The following is a 20,259-nucleotide window of genomic DNA, read 5'->3' on the forward strand; positions in this document are numbered from 1 at the left end:
GCTTTAGGGACAAATATATAGCTGGGTATCATCAGCACAGCAATGGAAGTTCACTCTGTGTCTGTGGATAATGTCACCAAACAGTAGCATATATAATGAAAACACAAGGGACCTAGAATGGAGCCCTATGGAACACCACAGACAACTTCCAATAATGCTGATTTTACCTCCCCAATAGAGGCAAACTGAAACCTATCAGAAAGATAAGATTTGAACCAGGATAGGACAAGGCCAGACAGCCCCACTGTGCTTTCAAAATGATTCAGTAGGATGGAATGATCTACAGTATCCCTTAGATCTAGAAGAATTAAAACTGATGGAAAGCCCGAGTCAAAGCTTATCAGCAGATCATTCACAACTCTGACAAGGGCCGTCTTGGTGTGATGTGCAGCACGAAAACCAGACTGAAACTTCTTGAATACACCATTAACAGTAAGAAATGTTTGTAATTGAATTGCAACAACTCTCTAGAACCTTATCTAAGAAAGGTTGGAGATCGGTCTATAGTTATTGAGGAATTTAGGGTCGAAATTGTATTCCTTAAGCAATGCTTTACCACAGCTACCTTAAGTGCTGAGGGAACTATACCGGAGGAAAGTGAACCATTTATAATTTTCAAAATGTGGGTATTAATAAGACCAATAACATATTTTAATAGTTTTGTAGGAATAGGATCAAGGGAGCATGTAGTAGCTCTCATATGTTTAACTAACTGTGTCAGTTTCTGTAAGGTAATCAAAGAAAAAGCCCCCATATTCGCCTTAATAGGTGTAGTTGGTAAAATTGTGCTGGAGTCCTCCTTAGAAGGTTCTGTGGAATCTCATTTCTGATGTCTAGTACTTTATTTTTAAAGAAATGCAAGAAGTCACTGCAGCTATGAGAGGAGCCAATATCAAGAGTAGGACTATTAGGGGAAGGATTAATTAATTTATCTAGGGTATCAAAAATAAATCTAGGATTATTTTTATCTGTTTCAATTAAATTAGAATAATATCATGATCTATGCGATGTAATGAACGTGCAGTTCAGATTCCCGCCATCGCCGTTCTATTTTATGACCCTCATGTTTCATCTTACGAGTTATATCATTAAACTATATTGTTTGACAGGAATTAAGCATTTTTTAAACCTGTCTAAGCTATATAAAATAAGGTTTTCATAGAGTGGGTGCATCAGACTTTTTTTTTTTTTTTTTTTTTTTTAAAAAGGTCTCTGGTTTCCTGTATGACCAATGATGCAGCTGCAGTCTGCTTTTAGTTTTCTTCTTCTGAGAAATCAGTTTTAAAAAATGTTAAGGCAATGCAAGTTGCTATACATCATGGAAGTGTTGTGACATCTAAAGTATCTTGGTATATAAAACAGAACACTGCAATGTACCCTGAAACACAGACGCACACACACACCAGAAACAAGGAGGGGGTTATGAAAGAAACACAGTCAGTCCTGACCTGACTGGCGAGTACCCTGACACACACACACACACACAACACACACACACACACACACACCACAGCCCAGCAACAAGGAGGGGGTTACGAAAGAAACACAGCCTGAAAAGTGTTTGTCGAAGTGATTGAACTATAAATACTTATTTGGAGCAACAGCAACGGTCAGAATGCAATTTCCACATCAAACTGCAAATACAATAAACAAACTACAGAAAACAACAACAGGAGCCTCACAAAATGAAATTTCAACCTGCAATAATCTGCACTAAACTGGATATAACCCGATAAACTTTTGGTTTTATAGAAATATCCTATACTAAATAGTTCAGGATAATGCACTGTTTATTTCCTGAGTCCATACATTCATAATCAAAAATAATATCTATAAGATATTCAAGGTTAGGATTGTGGGTCACATTAGTCTGTTTATAGACAGCAAACAAAGAAGAACCAAGGCCTCTTTCGTTCTTTTAATAGTCCTGAAAAGAGAACCAAGACTATAGCTGAGGTCTACAAGATCTATAAACAGACAGAAGCAGGGGTCCAGGAAGGGCTGCTGATCACACTGTGCTGAGTAATGAGGCCTGGAAACAAGCTTTACTATACGAACATTAACCACCAAGGAGCGCCAAAGGGAATTCCATGAGGAATTATTACAAGATTCACACACGCTCTCACCATGAGCATCTAACATTAACCACCAAGGAGCGCCAAAGGGAATTCCATGAGGAATTATTACAAGATTCACACACGCTCTCACCATGAGCATCTAACATTAACCACCAAGGAGCGCCAAAGGGAATTCCATGAGGAATTATTACAAGATTCAGACACGCTCTCACCGTGAGCATCTAACATTAACCACCAAGGAGCGCCAAAGGGAATTCCATGAGGAATTATTACAAGATTCACACACGCTCTCACCATGAGCATCTAACATTAACCACCAAGGAGCGCCAAAGGGAATTCCATGAGGAATTATTACAAGATTCACACACGCTCTCACCATGAGCATCTAACATTAACCACCAAGGAGCGCCAAAGGGAATTCCATGAGGAATTATTACAAGATTCACACACGCTCTCACCATGAGCATCTAACATTAACCACCAAGGAGTGCCAAAGGGAATTCCATGAGGAATTATTACAAGATTCACACACGCTCTCACCATGAGCATCTAACATTAACCACCAAGGAGCGCCAAAGGGAATTCCATGAGGAATAATTACAAGATTCACACACGCTCTCACCATGAGCATCTAACATTAACCACCAAGGAGCGCCAAAGTGAATTCCATGAGGAATTATTACAAGATTCACACACGCTCTCACCATGAGCATCTAACATTAACCACCAAGGAGCGCCAAAGGGAATTCCATGAGGAATTATTACAAGATTCACACACGCTCTCACCATGAGCATCTAACATTAACCACCAAGGAGCGCCAAAGGGAATTCCATGAGGAATTATTACAAGATTCACACACGCTCTCACCATGAGCATCTAACATTAACCACCAAGGAGCGCCAAAGGGAATTCCATGAGGAATTATTACAAGATTCAGACACACTCTCACTGTGAGGCAGGAGCATCTACAACGTACCTACAGCAGGTATTTCAGCAATCTGGTGAAAAAAACCTAAAAACAACATAATATCTTTAGTGGTCAAAACTGGGGTCAGTAATTACAAACTCTTCAGTAATTGTAAGCCATCTCCAAAGCTGACTGTATGGTGTCAAGATGTTTGAATTGTAATTATTTCCATTTATCTGGCAACACATTGCATAGATCCTGAGAGCCACCTTGTGGACAAACATGGTATATTTTAATAAGAGTAGGATTTTGAAAGTACACATTTTGCCCCCATTTTTAATGAAAGGAATCAAATAATTCACCATATAAAAATAAAGAATAAACTTTCCCCCACACTTTAGGTAACTTTTAACTCCCCAATTCAGCAACAAGTAAACCCCAACCCAGAACTGAACCTGCAGTTTGTATTGAAATATTCTGAAAATGACTGCAGCAGCTTTGTTCCACATAGGTTTGATTCCCTGTATCCAAGGTAACAGAACATTCACGTATATGTAAACCCGCTTCACAGAGGTCTCCACAACATGCAGCTGTAGTTTTACAGCAGTTGCAAACAACTTTGCAGGCGCTGCACACAGTTCCTCTCAAGCCAGTTGCTGTGCTTGTTCCAATGGAGCCCCTTATATACAGTGCCTTGCAAAAGTATTCAGACCCCTGACCAATTCTCTCATATTACTGAATTACAAATGGTACATTGAAATTTCGTTCTGTTTGATATTTTATTTTAAAACACTGAAACTCAAAATCAATTATTGTAAGGTACATTGGTTTTATGCTGGAAATTCTTTTTAAGAAAAATAAAAAACTGAAATATCTTGCTTGCATAAGTATTCAACCCCCACACATTAATATTCGGTAGAGCCACCTTTCGCTGCAATAACAGCTTTAAGTCTTTTGGGGTAAGTATGTACCAGCTTTGCACACAGTGACGGAGTGATTTTGGCCCATTCTTCTTGGCAGATTTGCTCCAGGTTGTTCAGGTTGGTTGGAAGACGCTTGTGGACCGCAATTTTCAAATAGTGCCACAGATTCTCAATGGGATTGAGATCAGGACATTCACCTTTTTGTTCTTGAGCCACTCCAATGTTGCTTTGGCCTTGTGCTTGGGATCAGTGTCCTGTTGAAAGGTGAATTTCCTCCCAAGCTTCAGTTTTTTAGCAGACTGAAGCAGGTTCTCTTGCAGTAGTTCCCTGTATTTTGCTCCATCCATTCTTCCTTCAATTTTAACAAGATGCCCAGTCCCTGCTGATGAGAAGCATCCCCACAGCATGATGCTGCCACCACCATACTTCACTGTAGGGATGGTGTGTCCTGAGGCATGGGCAGTGTTAGGTTTGCGCCACACATAGCGCTTTGAGTTTTGGCCAAAAAGCTCTATCTTGGTCTCATCTGACGACAAAACCTTTTCCCACATCGCAGCTGGGTCACTCTCATGCTTTCTGGCAAACTCCAGTCGTGCTTTCAGATGGTACTTTTTGAGTAACGGCTTCTTTCTTGCCACCCTCCCATACAGGCCAGTGTTATGCACAGCTCTTGATATGGTTGACTGGTACACCATTACTCCACTCCCAGCCACTGAACTCTGTAGCTCCTTCAAAGTGATTGTTGGCCTCTCTGTGAATTCTCTCACAAGACTCCTCCTTGTTTGAGCGCTGAGTTTTGAGGGACAGCCTTTTCTTGGCAGTGCCTGGGTGGTGTGATGCAGCTTCCACTTCCTGATTATTGATCCAACTGTGCTCACTGGGATATCCAAACACTTGGATATTATTTTGTACCCTAATCTATGCATTTGTATTACTTTATCTCTAACTTCTGTAGAATGCTCCTTGGTCTTCATTTTTCCTCAGATTCACAGCCTGACCAATGATCCTTCAACAGTGGGGTTTTTATACAGAAAATGTGACAGCAACTTTAATGGTTCACAGGTGGAGGCCAATGGTAAGGTAATTGTGTCCTCGTCAAGGCAATTTCTTTCATCGGTGTAAACTGGGAGCTTCCACAGCACAGGGGTTGAATACTTATGCAAGCAAGATATTTCAGTTTTTTATTTTTCTTAAAAATATTTCCCAACATAAAACCAATATCACCTTACAATAAATGATTTTGAGTTTCAGTGTTTTAAAATAAAATTTCAAACAGAACGAAATTTCAGTGTACCATTTGTAATTCAGTAATATGAGAGAATTGGTCAGGGGTCTGAATACTTTTGCAAGGCACTGTATGTTCACTTTGCAATGAATATAAAAGAAGACGTACTCACCTTTAATATTGTGTTGGCAGTTATAACCGGCGCCTCGTCATTCACTGGCATAACGTTTACATAGACAGTGCAGGGCTGGCTCTGCTTCCGAAGCTCAGTGTCATTGGCAATGATGGTAAAATTATCAGACGTCGTCTCACTGTCATCATGCAGATAATAAATGAACTCCTGCTGAACCTAGCAGAACAACGAAAAAGAAAACACGCTGCAAGAGGCTTCCAAAGACCTGGAAACATGCGACCTCCGCAGAGCGGAACAAGCTTCACACGTACTTGCTTTCTGGTGAACACAAGGAGCTTCACGCCGGGGGATCGGGAGTGCTCTATCTGCCCATGCTGCGGAGGCTCCCACACAGAGTACTCCAAGTCCAGGCCAGCAAAGTGTTGGCTGGTAACTTGAATGATGTCCTCTGTCAGCGCCTTGGCCGCTCCTTCCTTCAGCGTGATGTTGGACACTTTCAGTGGGATTAGACGAGGTATAACATCAATGCAGACCTGGAGTCCCCCAACCTCAGTCACTCCATTGGAGACCTGCAGCTCGATGCTGTCCTTGTGCTGATCGGCAGTGACATGCACATACTGGATGTTGCCATCATTAATGTCTTGCTGTGTGAAGCTCTGGATAGGGGCTTGTTCACTTCCCAGGTATCGCCCCTCCCCTTCAGCAAAGCTGCGGATGTATCCGTAGGTAGGAGCGATCTTAACAGTGTAAACGATTTCCACAGGTAAGCTATCTTCATGCACAACCTGAAACCAACCAGTCAGCACAGAGGGAGTGTTATAGAATCATGGTTTCAACCAATGGAGACTCCTTAGAGGAGGCAAGGGAGGCAGTGCCTCTTCAAAATTTCAAAGAGAGAGAGAGAGAGAGAGAGAGAGAGAGAGAGAGAGAGAGAGAGAGAGAGAGAGAGAGAGAGAGAGAGAAAGAGAGAGAGAGAGAGGTTGTGTAGCATAATAATATAATAATGTTCAATAAAACAAAACTTAAATAGTCAAAAATGCAAGACAAAAATGACATTTTAACCTAAACCCTAGATTCAACATGCCTATATTAACCACAGTACTAGCAATGACAGGTGACGTAGTCTGAACCCTGGTTTTAATTTGAGGAGCAGCTCATACCCTCCCGCCCCCTACTGAAGTGACCAGAACAAAAAGAAATCCATCACAACAGTAGAAAATAAAAACATTTGAACACAGCTGTTTTATCACCTTAATAGCCAAACTGGCGCTTGTCTTGTGCAGGCATTTTTAAAGCTAGAATACAGTAAGTATGTGGTCTTCAAGCAATTAGGTTTTTAAAAAGAAATGCAGTACGGAATTGGAAAATATTCAATTGAGAAAATAATGACCTATGAATTCGTGCTGGTTTTATTATTACTAACTGTGCTCGTATTCGTCATACGTGTAGTGTATGGAAAACAGCAAAGGATTTGTACATTTTGATGAGTTTAAAATGCTTCTACCTGTAATTTTAGTTTCTAAATACATACAGTATTTCTTCTGAGGCTAGATATAGCAAATATTTCAAAGCAAATATCAACAAAAAGTAGGCAGAACGGAAAGTAATAACTACTGTGTTCATTTAAATTTCACTTGATCTGTTTTGTGTTTTTTTCTGTTTTGATGTCTAAAAAATACATTTAATTTATAATGCAGAAAGTTAACATTTAAACCACGACGATGATGCAAAAGTAATGCAAAATTCGGCGTGGCAGGGAACTCACAGAAATAATTACACGCTACGATTGCTGCTCACATTGAACAAGCACCCGTATTTACTAGGACGTCAAAAACCACAATGAATGACTTGATTTAATCCATTTACTTTACTGTGCTACAAGAGATTAAGAAAGAAAGAGCACTTTTGTTATTTTTAATTTCCTGCATAATTTAGAGGACTGATCTCAAACCCCAGTGCACTAGAACGGACATTTTGAAAAGAGCTTTGAAACTGACTTTAAAGTTGTAAGTGTAAAAAGTTGTCAGGATGTTTACAGTGAAAAGAAAAATGACCCCCAAGCCATCTGCCTTTTATTCTGCCTCCCCATTTTTTTTTGGTCACCAGTCGCCACTGACTTCAACCTGTATTAACCTAAACATTTGAGACAGTTGCTGCTTCCTATGTATAAAAACATATCCTACTGGAGCAAAAGCCATCCAGCAAGAAACTTAACTTAAACTTTACAATGAAAGATAAATGTGAACTACACCTCAAGTTTTCTTTTACTGATCTTCACAGGCTTCCCCTCTTCTACCAGAAGAGTTCTGTTGTGCACAACCTTTGGGGGGCGCTGGTGACTCTCCAAATACACTCGGACAAAAACTCCAGCATCCAGACGGACATCCTTAACCTTCACGGTAAAGTTGAATCTGTCCACCAAGTTGTTACTGTTGTCATGTTGATAGACCAGGTGATCCCTTCTCAAATCGTGCTGCGTGAAAGAATCCACTAGAAGATCATTTATATGCAGTCTGCCATGCTTTGGTGGGAGAAACAATTTGTAGGTGACCTCCTTATCGTCTCTTACATCCATGTTGGTGGCCACACTGAAGTTGGCTGCGTTGAAAGACGCTGCATGTCCTTTTTGTACCAGCAGCCCTGTACTGTTGGCTATCTGGATGTAGGGTTCGTGTGCACTGACCTCCAGCAGCGACGATGTATAATGCTTCCCATCAGTCACAAACAACACGAAACGCCCGTAATCTGTCCCACGGTGCAAGAATAAGACACGCCTCAGCTCCAGGTCTTCCTGATGGAACTGGTAGAGCTTGTGAGAGGTGTCATTCACAAGGACCAGGTCCCCGTTCGGTATTCCGCGTCGAGTGTACAACAGCTGGCCATTGTCAAAATCAGAGTCCCCATCGTGATAGCAGAGATCTTCCACAGTTAACAGTTTCTGACCATTTCTGGCCACATGGAAGATCTTATCAACAACACGCACTGGCTTCTCGTCATTCTTGAGCTCAATGGAAATGTTAAAGGAGCTCTCCACAGCTGCAGCCCCCGCCCCAGACTTGTTGAGGGATGCAATGAAAGTAAACTCATCATGGGTGGTTTCAGAGTCATCGTGGACGTACAGAATGCGTTCCCCAAGGATATCTGCGTTGGTGAACACCGTCATGTTGTCATTGCTGGAGGCAGAGTCAGAAAGGTTTATACGCTTTAACTTCCCATGTTTGGGGCTGCTTGTGATTTTGTAGAACATTTCTTTTGTGATCAGGGTTTCTGAAAACAATTCCTCTTTTGATATCAGTTTACTTTCTCCCTCGATTAAAGAAAGCCCAGTATTGGTTAGGATGATACTGTTGACATCTGCCTTGATGGCAAGTTTGAAATCATAGGCCCCTGAATGTGCGTGTTTGGAGAGAACCTGGAAGGTAAACATGTCCTTTGAGTCTTCACGTGGTCTTTCAACCAGCTCATATTCTACTTTCTGCTCAGTGACATTTCTTTGGCTAAAAGTTGAGTTTTTCTTCAACACTTTGTTGTTCAGCAGAAGCTTGCCTTTCTTGGGTAATGTCAAAAGCCGGTAATACAGATTGTTTTCCGCTACTGTCACGCCTTCAACAATGGCATGGAGGTGTTCTGAATTTAGTGCCACTCTCCTTACTTTGTCAATTTCTAGTGCACTGTTTTTCAGTAGTTTATACTGAACCCATTTCACTGTAACTGGAAAGAACAGTTCCTCGCTGGCCAAGCTTCCGATACTGACTTTGCATTTGAAATTGTCAGTAGCATTGCTGGACTGAGGTTCCTGGTAAGTGCTCACGTATCGCACACGTTCACGTTCGAGTGTGCGCTGGGAGAATGTGCTGGTGGGTTTCCACTCTCCGCTGGAGTGCCACCTCTGTACTTCCCCATACTTGGGGGGCTCAATGATATCATACCGGAGATCTAGCTCCTGTTTGACCGCATTAGTCTGTACTGCCAGGTGGTTGGTACCAATCAAGGCCACTTCTCCCTGCGTCACTTCCACACCTGTGTTGTTTGCAATGTTATAATCCAGTGGTATAGCCATTATTCGCAGGACCACGGTGTTGCTCACTTTATCCCCGTCACTGACTCTTAACACAATCCTGGAGTTTCTCACTCCACTATGAACATACTGTATTCTTCCTTCCTCCAAGTCAGTGTGCGAGAAAGTATTTAGAACTTTACCAGGGTTCTTAGTGTTTTCAAGATAGCCAGCATCTGCATTCAGGTTACCCAGCACTGAAAACACCAGCTCTGTAGAATTGCTGTCGACGTCAGTGGCTTTCAACACATCAGTTGTTAGAGGCTTCTTTGAGTTCTCCAACAATACAAAGAGGTTTCCTTCAAGGAGAGTCAGTTCTGGGGCATCATTCGTGGGGGTTACGCTAATGTTAAATCTGTATTGCTTATTTCCCTTTAGATAGGGTGGGACTTCTTTCTTGCTGCTGGCAAAGACAGAAAACATAAAAAAGTCAAGGGGATCCTCTGAACCACCATGAACGTACATAACCCTACCATGCCAGAGGTCCAACATGGAGAAAGTGTTTTCTTCTTGATCCTGATCTATATCCAACCTCAGCTGCCCGTGGACAGGCTGCTCTTGGATCTTAAAAACGATCTGTGACTGACGAATACCCAGCTTCTTGAATTCCAGGCTGACTTTAATGTGCTTGGACCCGAGAGATGCACGGCCCCCTTCTGGAACCACAAGGTTATTGAGGGCCAGGAAGCTGCCATGCTTCTTTTCCTGAGGCTTGGCGCTTGTAGGAATGGCAGCAGATGTGGATGGGATTTGAGGCAGGGGGACAGTAGTGGGGGTGGCTTGCATTGTAGGCTCTGGTTCCTTTTCTGGTTCACACCCCACGGAAATGTCTTTAGTAACCTCAGCATTCTTTAGGCCCATTTTCTCAGAGTTGGCTTTGATGTCTTTCAAGCAGCCTTTAAAGGACCCTCCTCTGGCACGCTTTCCTGAGACCGAGACCAAGCCCTGATTCCGGACTTCTGCTCGAGTGCTATCATCTATACCCCCTATAAAAAGGGGACCCCTCAGACTAAGAGCCTTGTTGGGGGAACTCAGGATTTTTTTCACGGTCTCCTCATCCACTGTAAGCTGAAGGTTCCTCGATGTAAACTGTAGTTTTATGTAATGCCATTTCCTATCATTAACTTGACTAAGGGAGGAAAGCTCATTTTTACTCCCACCTTTTCCCACAACCGCAATGATCAGCCCTTCTCGGATCTCCATGGCTACAAAGTCTCCCTGACGAGCAGAGTTGTACAGAAGAAGTCCTTGCTCAGCTGATGTGTGGACCATGCACTCAAATACTCCTCCCTCTTGCACATTCCAAAGTGGGAAAGAAATATAAGCTTTGGAGCTGAAGAAACTGACCGGGTCGTCTTCACTGGCAAAGAACTGAGGGCTGCAGCCCAAGGACACCTCGTATACATGTTTGAACCCGTAATAGGACCTGAGCGAGGACAGCAGATTATGCTGGTTAAACAGGAGCTCATCAATGCACCCTCGAAAGCCGCTGGGCTCCGTGACGAGGTACGGTTTGTCCAGACCTCCAGTGCCTCCCACGTACAGGCCCTCCTGGATGCTGAGATCATGCAGCAGGCCTGGCATTCTGACACTCGCTTGAAAGTGCTTGTCCACAGTCAGGGTCACGCTGTTATTGTCATGCTGCAGTTCAGCTGTGTGCCAGGCGAGATCATTCAGTGGGGTGCCTTTCTCTGAGCGAAGTATGCGCTCCCCAGATCCCAAGTCCAACTTCACCTGAAAGGAAACACAGATACGATCAAACATTCTCCAAGGATATTCAAATATAGACATTTCATTCAGTGCTCTCTTTTGTGGGCAAACATTAACAATGACAAAGTATGCTTTTGCAAAGTTACATTTGAGTCCAAGAGACAACACTTAAACGGTAATATAAGCAGGGAAGACTTTAAAATGAAGAGGCTGTGGAATGCTGTTCCTTTATTCTGCATCTAAAGTGCGTTGAAGCGTGCAATGCTTTGGTCTCACTGTCCTGTATCAGGCAAAACATCAAAATGCAGCTCATGTTTGAAGCCATATATGGTATAAAAGATTTTTAGTGTGAATTTATGGATTAAATCCATATAACCTAAATACTGCAACATGCTGGACATATGTGAATCAAATCAAATAGAGATGCTGCTATAAAAAGTAGTGAGTGGCCCAGTTGAGATTGATGTCATATTTAAGTTTATGTACCTTATTTACATGGAGTGAAATACAGTGATTGATGTATTTTTGAAATCAGGGAATACGCTTGTGAAAACCTCCATTGCTGCTGCAATGTAAAGGCAATCCAATGCAGTTATCTGCTGTTCCAGCACAGTCATGCTATTGCGAGTACCTGTAAGCGAGTGGAGTGCAGCTCCACCAGGCAGTAGTCTGTGTGCCCTGCTGCCAGGAAGAGCATGCCGCTGGGTCTGGAGGTGCGGAACCTCACATACAGGGACGAGCGGGACCACGACTCCACCGTTTTCAGCTCCATGTAGCCGTCACCATAGAAAGAGGCTGCGAGGAAGAGACAGAGCACTGAATTGCATAGCAGGAGGCATACAAGCATGATCCACATTGATTTATTACCTCCAACATCACCATCTAACAGGATTAAAAAAGATGCCAGAAATAGACAAACAGAAAACAGTGCATTTCATTAAAGACATTTAGAAAGACTTATTACATTAGATTGTGTTGAGGAAATTCAAACTAGATTAGGAGAAGAGCTGTACATTATTTTTTTATAATAAGATTGTCAAACTGGCTGTAATAATAATAATAATAATAATAATAATAATAATAATAATAATAATAATAATAATAATAATGTTACATATTTTGACAAAATAATACAGCTGTAATAGAAGTAGTAGTTTGGTGACCCCACGGTATTCTATTTATGAAATGCGTATTTCTTCATCACTTCAAACACCAACTCTGATTTGTGAATTGAACAGTTTCCAGTATATGTTGAGTACTTGACTTTTGTTGAAGGATTTGGGATCACAGAATATCGTGGCTCCAATGTTTTAAATATTTGGTCAAATCCTATCCTTAGAAAAGCCCATAGCTGATTTTGAAGAAAGTCTGAAGTACTTTCTGAAGGTCAGGAGTGTCATTATTACTAATGAATTGCACTTTTACAGTACGGTTCAGTCATTTCAGAAACAAACAAGGATTCCTCCTCACTTCTGTGTGTTATTAAACCATCAGGGTTACTGTTTCTGCACCCATGGCATGTTCAAAGTCATCTCAAACCATCAGGGTTACTGTTTCTGCACCCATGGCATGTTCAACAAAGCCATCTCAAACCATCAGGGTTACTGTTTCTGCACCCATGGCATGTTCAACAAAGCCATCTCAAACCATCAGGGTTACTGTTTCTGCACCCATGGCATTTTTAACAAAGCCATCCCAAACCATCAGGGTTACTGTTTCTGCACCCATGGCATGTTCAAAGTCATCTCAAACCATCAGGGTTACTGTTTCTGCACCCATGGCATGTTCAACAAAGTCATCTCAAACCATCAGGGTTACTGTTTCTGCACCCATGGCATGTTCAACAAAGCCATCTCAAACCATCAGGGTTACTGTTTCTGCACCCATGGCATTTTTAACAAAGCCATCCCAAACCATCAGGGTTACTGTTTCTGCACCCATGGCATGTTCAAAGTCATCTCAAACCATCAGGGTTACTGTTTCTGCACCCATGGCATGTTCAACAAAGCCATCTCAAACCATCAGGGTTACTGTTTCTGCACCCATGGCATGTTCAACAAAGCCATCTCAAACCATCAGGGTTACTGTTTCTGAACCCATGGCATGTTCAACAAAGCCATCTCAAACCATCAGGGTTACTGTTTCTGCACCCATGGCATGTTCAACAAAGTCACCGGCATAGTTTACCTGTCTCTGAGCAAGCCTGAACAAGGGATTATTGAAGCTGTTTAATTCATCCAGACACAGTAAACTCGTTGGATCTTGTAACAGACATCACATTCCAGACTCACAGTACTACAGGTGTGCACAGACACAGTAAACTTGTTGGATCTTGTAAAGTGAAGCTCCCTGTGCTACAACAGACATCACATTCCAGTCTCACAGGTGTGCAGATTCACAACATCCAGGGTCTATAATTACAGTCTGAATTCCTCTGAAAAGTTACCTTTTTTTTTAATTTAGTCATCGCCAATGTTTTTTTGTTTTTTTACCCCAGTTTTCTCCCCAATTTGGAATGCCCAATTACAATTTTTTCAACTCTGCAACTCGGGAAACGGCGGCAGACACACGTGTCCTGCCAAGCCATCTTTTTTTGCGCTGCAGGTCTACAGCAAAGCCCCAGACCCATAGTGCCGGAGGACAACACAGATCTGAGTGGCTTCTACAGCAGACCCGCAAGTGCCCTATCGTCCACAGGAGTCGCTGGTGCGCGGTGAACCAAGGATTACCCTGCGACCTGAACCCTCCCCATCCAGGTGGCACTCGGCCAATTGTGCGCCGCCCCCTGGGAACTTCCGGACACGATCTGCGATGGCATAACCTGGACTCGAACCAGCGATCCCCAGGCTATAGGGCGCATCCTGCACTCCACGCAGAGCACCTTTACTGGATGCGCCACTCAGGAGCTGAAAAAGTTACTTTAATAAAAATGTATTTGTTATTCTCCAAAATAACCACTTGGGTATTTAACAACAGTTCAAAGTTCAACAAGTCCTTGTACAACACGCTGCTTTCACAGCACTTAACGTTTTTGCACAGACACAAGATTTTGGGTCCGAAATAGAAAAGTGCTTAACTTGCTTTTCTTATTGCAAGGTAATATTATACTGAAAGCAAATTTAATATGAGCTTTCAGGGGTGGGGTGGTTGCACTGGATTCTCCTGGCTTGTATTTTGAAGTGTGGGGTTTAAATGGGTTTAAAAAGACAGCACATCTGTATGTTTGAAGTATTTGATTCTGGAATTGGATTTGATTCTGGAATTGACTGACATTGCTCTCAAAAGCTTTAAATGTCCCAAGTTCAAAATAAAAAAAACAGAATGAGAAATGTGTTTGTTTTACTGTCCTGTCTTGCCCTGCAGTGTCTCTATAACACTGAGGCCACCCATCTCTTTCTCTGTTCCACAAAACATAACTCTCCCGTCCCAGGACAGCCAGTCTGCTGGCGCCATGGCTGTTTGAAATACGATAGAGCATGTACAGAACTGGCAGACAGACCTCCAGCAAGTACAGCCACAATACAACAAGACACATATCCTCTAGAAAGAAACAGAGAAATAAAGAAACATGCAGTTATACATTCAATTTTACAAGAACCAACACGTTCACGTTTATCTGATTTTATACAGAGAAATTTTGATGATAAAAAGAGTTCAAAGCCAGGACTTCTGTACCTGTGATTCTTTAATTCAATTCAAAAAAAGAAGGAAGAAATACTTTAGAAACAGATAGGCCTAAATAAAAAATACAGTTCTTATTGGTAACGATTGAGAGCACAGTTACCATAATAGTACTGAATCATCAACACTACAGTTACCATAATAGTACTGAATCCAGGCACTGCATGAATACCATCAGCACTACAGTTACCATAATAGTACTGAATCCAGGCACTGCTTGAATACCATCATCACTGCAGTTACCATAATAGTACTGAATCCAGGCACTGCTTGAATACCATCATCACTGCAGTTACCATAATAGTACTGAATCCAGGCACTGCTTGAATACAATCATCACTGCAGTTACCATAATAGTACTGAATCCAGGCACTGCATGAAGACCATCAACACTGCAGTTACCATAATAGTACTGAATCCAGGCACTGCATGAAGACCATCAGCACTACAGATTAAATACCAATGTTTATTGCCAACAAATGCTTCAAAAGAAAGGTTTTGTATTCTTGTTTTAAGCAGCCAAACACAGTTGGACAATTAGCTGAATAGTAAACTGAATTACTATATTTCAAGTTCCCAAATACAGGACACTGCCGGCGGGGCATCACATTTTAAATGTAGCCACGTAGCCTACCTTTTTACATGTAGTCAGTCTGTTCCTGCTGCGCTTCTTCCAGTTGTGCCCATGCATATTTCTCTGTAGAGCGCATCCTTCTCAGCAGTGGTTGATTGCTCATCAAGTAGCCATGAAAGTATGTGCCGGAAGTTGTACTGTACAAGCAGGATCCTTTTCAGAGACTCAACCGTCAAGTTGTTTCTTTCCTTTGTCAACTGGCTTTGCATCCATGAAAAAACTTGCTCTACATTTGCATTGTGAGAGGGGACAGCAAAGAAAAACTGTACAATCTTTAACAGTTCTGAGTGACATTCAATGTTTTTGGACTTCTCAAATTATTTGCTCCATTTTTGGTGTGCAAGCAATTTATTGAACTCTTCATCACTGTAGCATGCTTCCACAAATTTCTTGAAATTGCTGAACTGATCAAAGCACTTATCAATTTGCACCCCCTTCTCTGTCAGGTATGACATAAGATTCCACATCATTCCAATTTGGCATCTCACTCAGGGCAATCCACATGAAACAAGAGAAGTCTTCCTGGGGTGCCATCCACATCTCCAAATATTCTAAGCATGTGCTGTACAGACATTATACTTTTGCACAAAATATGTTACACTCTTCATCACGTTCCTCCTTGCGCTGGGTGGGTGGTTTGTTCTGTGATAGGAAGAACGACTTTAAGGCCGGAAACATCTGAAGCAGCCTTGTAATACCTGGAAATAAGGACAGCCAGCGTGTCTTGCTGTGATAAAGCAGCTTTCTGTATTCAACATCAACAAACTCACAGTATTCCTTCAGAAGCTCACTTTGGACAGTATGAAAATAGTTGTAAATCTTTAAAATAATGCTCTCAATGTCAACATCAAGTGTGTCTGCTCCGTGATGGACACAGTTGTTCAAAATCTGTGCTGAGCAACCCACACCGATTAAAGTCTAGCACTTGAAAATTTTCAGGCTATCTCAGAATCAGGGAATGTCTTTTTCAGTAAGAAAGACGTGCAAACCATTGACTTGAAACAATAATGATGCGTGACAGTATGACACACTAGAATGCCTTCTGCGGCAGTAACAATCTTGCTGCCTTGTTTAACAAAATAATCTGTTAACTTTGCTGATGAGCTTTCTCCTCGAACACACTTCTTGCGTTTCTCAGAATCAACATGAGTTTGCAAATCAAGAGCACCTTTGTTTGCAACAGAGACATACGTACCAGCTCTACATATCAAGCACTCTGCTTCCCATTCCACTCAACCACTACGAAAACTCAGAGATTTTTTCTTTAGTTCTTCAGTAAATTTACATTTTCGTTTTGGCATTGTGTTCAGTGATAGGTCACTTCATCCAACTCTCATGTGTTTAAAACAAATCAAAATCAACAAGTAACAAACTTGATTTGAACTTTTAGCTTGGCCTGCAGCATTTACTCACCACTAACTGCGTAGCAGTGTCAGTGCGTTCCACGCTGCGGTTGCACCCACATGACAAACCGCTCTTTCTGACTGCAAGGCTGTAACGTCTGCTCCGTACACACACATGCCGTCAGCACAGGCGCACTGCTATAGGGCAAGCTGGGAATTGCAGTTCTACCAGCATTGATTCTGAAAAAAGCACGAACAAGGCAAAATCCCACACATTTATTCATTTTTCAAAAATCCGCCCGTACGGAGATCGGAGGACCAAAAAAGAGGTAATGTCCGGGAAAACCCGGACTTATGGTAACCCTACCTCGGCCCCTCCGGTGATCTTCACTGGTGCGTTTCTAAATCCAGTGAACGCATGTAACGAGTAGTGTACCCGTGTTACACAACAGCTTGCTTTCTGAACTGGCATTAATTATATAGAACTGTCTTAGAAACCACATGGGCTGATCTGCTGACACTCGTCCTCATCAACTGACAATAGAATCACATCACTGTGATATGATCAATCAATCCTCACTGTTAGAATACAAACACTGTATTCACATTGGGACAGACTCTATTTACAGGACCACCCGATTCTGGGACGTGTGATGTACATACTAGCGGGGTGCTGACATTCCTAACTGCCTTTAAGAAGTATTTCAAATCGGCAGGTATTAAATAAATCCATTCATTAATGTGTCGATTTCAGAACCAGACAAGCTGACCTTCTCTGGCCTGTACAGCTGCGTACCGATCAATGGCAATTCACTCTCACATTGAGGTTTAAAAGCCCATTGATTGGAAGCGACTTTTCCTCTCATCCGGAGAGCTGACATTTACATTGCCACAACGAGGCTGTAAACTGACAATGACATCAGCTGAATTGTCAGTTTAGCGTTGTTCGATTTTAACTACTGTAAATTTTTCCCTTCTATAACAATACTGCATGCATGGCTTCCTGTGAATTGGCCCAAATTACATGGTGATTTTCGATTTCCTGAACAGCATGAAGATCATGCTGTGTATATGCTAGTCATAGTCGAGCACTGATTGTGAACTGCATCATGTCTTTATTGTTTACGTGTTTGATAAGGGCTGCCATAGGGAATCATGAGCACAGTTACTCTAGTAGTTTCATGAGATACCAGTGGTATAAGCCTCTGTATTCAGTACAGCTACACATTGCTCTGCTAATGAATCATGAGGACATTTACTCTAGTAGTTTCATGAGATACCAGTGGTATAAACTCTCTCCCAGCTTTAGTGTGTGTAGCTCCCACAGTCACTCGATTCAAATCAACTCTCAAGACCCACTTGTTCTCTCTTGCTTTCAATGCTCTTTAAGCCTGATATCTGTTATTAGCTATTGTCTAATTTGCTATTACAGCTTTGACACACACATCCACAATGTTTAGAATTCACATCCTAGCCTTTTATTTAACGTATTATGCTTGTATTTAATGTGTTTGCATTGTTTTTACTGTTTTGTAAATAATTTACTATGTCCTGTATTTCGCTGTATTTAATGTATTATGCATTGTTCCTCACTATCTTGTAAAGCTCTTTGTGATGGTGGTCCACTATGAAAGGTGTTATATAAAATAAAATTGATTGATTGATTGATTGATAAACGGCTGAGGTATCAGTGGTACAGTATAAACACTGAGGGATGAATGAAGGTTTTAATTATTGACTTTTTTGGCACATTTAAAAAATAATCTGTATAAATATCTATAAAGAAATCAGTTTCTATATTTCAACATTTTCTAGCAGAAAACATTCCTTTTGCTTATTTTATGGAGAACAAAAAAAAGACACTCAAGCTCTAAAAACTACATTCAACTAAAAATTCCACCAAAAAAAATGTCGAGTCAAAAGGTCCATTGCCATGACGTTTGCAGTGGAAAATTACAGTAATGTAGCTTTCATAGCTTTGCAGTACTTCTGAAGAGCTGTAATCAGGGAGTCATTGCCTTCTCCAGTAAGGGCTCCTGACACTGACACCTTTCATCAGGGGAGACATGAAACACCTGTTCTGCAGCTCTGCAGGCCTTTGAAGTAGACTGGCTCACAACATCTCACAATAACACTGCAGCTCCATAGAGTCTTGTAAACCTAGCTTTCAGAAACAACACAACATCTCACAATAACACTACAGCTCCATAGAGCCTCATAAACCTAGCTTTCAGAAACAACACCAACACATCTCATAATAACACTGCAGCTCCACAGAGCCTTGTAAACCTAGATATATGAAAGTGTGACATACAGATGTCTGTCTCCACAATATCCCCAGCATTATAATAAAAGGTCACATTGGCTACCCAGTGCAACCTCAAATGCAAGAAGAATTGCACCATCCCAGCACACCAGAGTTTCTTCTCCTGTCATAAACATTCCTAGGGTTTCTTAAACATAAGAAAAGTATGAAATGAAAGTTCAAAACTCTTACTTTGGGAGGTTTCCAAACAGAGAGGAATAATCTTTGCTTTTAACATTTCAAGGAATAAATCCTGCATTTTTTAAATAACATCCAGCACTGTGGAGATGAGTTTGCTAAGCCTGTGTTACTCTGTGTCCAGATGGTGCACTACTGAATTAGCATACAGTACCACAGTCTCTTTCTCTTCCAATGCATTACTAATGTATGCTTTTCACCAATATATTGGACACTCCAGTGGGATAAATAAAAATCACCTCAATTATTGTGTTGCTGTTTCCTGTTTCCAATGTTACCAATCCTGTACATTTCAGATTGGTAAGAAGAGAATGTACTATCAGCCACATGGAAAGCACACATCCTCTGACATACAATAGCGCTGGTCAAACTGTAAAAACTGTACTGAAAATAAACAGCAATAGTTACAAAGTGAAAGGCACAGCTTCAGCACACGTGTACTGGTTTAGAAAGAAGTGCCAATGAAAAGTACCCCAAGAAAGAACACTTTGGATTTAGGCTGAGAGAAATGGCTGCAATACCCAAGAGTACAACACAAGTGAAGTTAAGTGTGTGGTACTTGAAAATCTCTATATCAAATCAAAGCATAAAGAACAAAAAACAGGCAAATAACTAAATAAGAAAATGTATTTCAAGACTAAGGCCATGATGGAGTCTTTTTCAATGATTTCTTTGGAGCACCTGGCAGAGCTAATTCTGCATATGACCCACAGCATGCTCTCTTGATCCCATCCCTTCTAAATATCACTAGAAATACTTTATGCTGTCAACACACACATCAAACAAATTATAAATGAACCACTTGCCTTTGGCATAGTTCCTTTAGCACTCAAGGTAGAGGCGATTACTTAAAAAAACAAACTTGGACCCTAAAGACCTCAATAACTTTAGGCCAATTTCCAATCTGCCATTTTTATCAAAGGTTCTTGAACGGATTGTTGTAAACCAAGCACAAAGCAATTTAGCTCCCAACAGCATGTATGAGAAATTCCAGTGTGGATTTCGAGCTGCACATAGCACCGAGACAGCCCTTATTAGAGAATTAAATGTTATATTCCTTATCA

General features: G+C 41.5%; 1 protein-coding gene across 1 annotated transcript in view; it reads right to left on the minus strand.

Moving 5' to 3' along the window:
- The window catches only part of LOC117403816 (chondroitin sulfate proteoglycan 4-like), a 34,186-nt gene that overhangs the window by 12,592 nt on the left and 1,335 nt on the right, over nt 1–20,259 (minus strand). The window contains exons 2-5 of the mRNA XM_034902092.2: nt 11,666–11,829; nt 7,519–11,058; nt 5,579–6,052; nt 5,307–5,483 (exon numbers count right to left, since the gene is read on the minus strand). Of these exons, the coding sequence (XP_034757983.2) occupies nt 5,307–5,483; nt 5,579–6,052; nt 7,519–11,058; nt 11,666–11,829 (4,355 nt within the window). The remainder of the gene's footprint in view (nt 1–5,306; nt 5,484–5,578; nt 6,053–7,518; nt 11,059–11,665; nt 11,830–20,259) is intronic.

Source organism: Acipenser ruthenus, chromosome 2 (assembly GCF_902713425.1).
Source record: "Acipenser ruthenus chromosome 2, fAciRut3.2 maternal haplotype, whole genome shotgun sequence".
Classification (NCBI taxonomy): Eukaryota; Metazoa; Chordata; class Actinopteri; order Acipenseriformes; family Acipenseridae; genus Acipenser; species Acipenser ruthenus.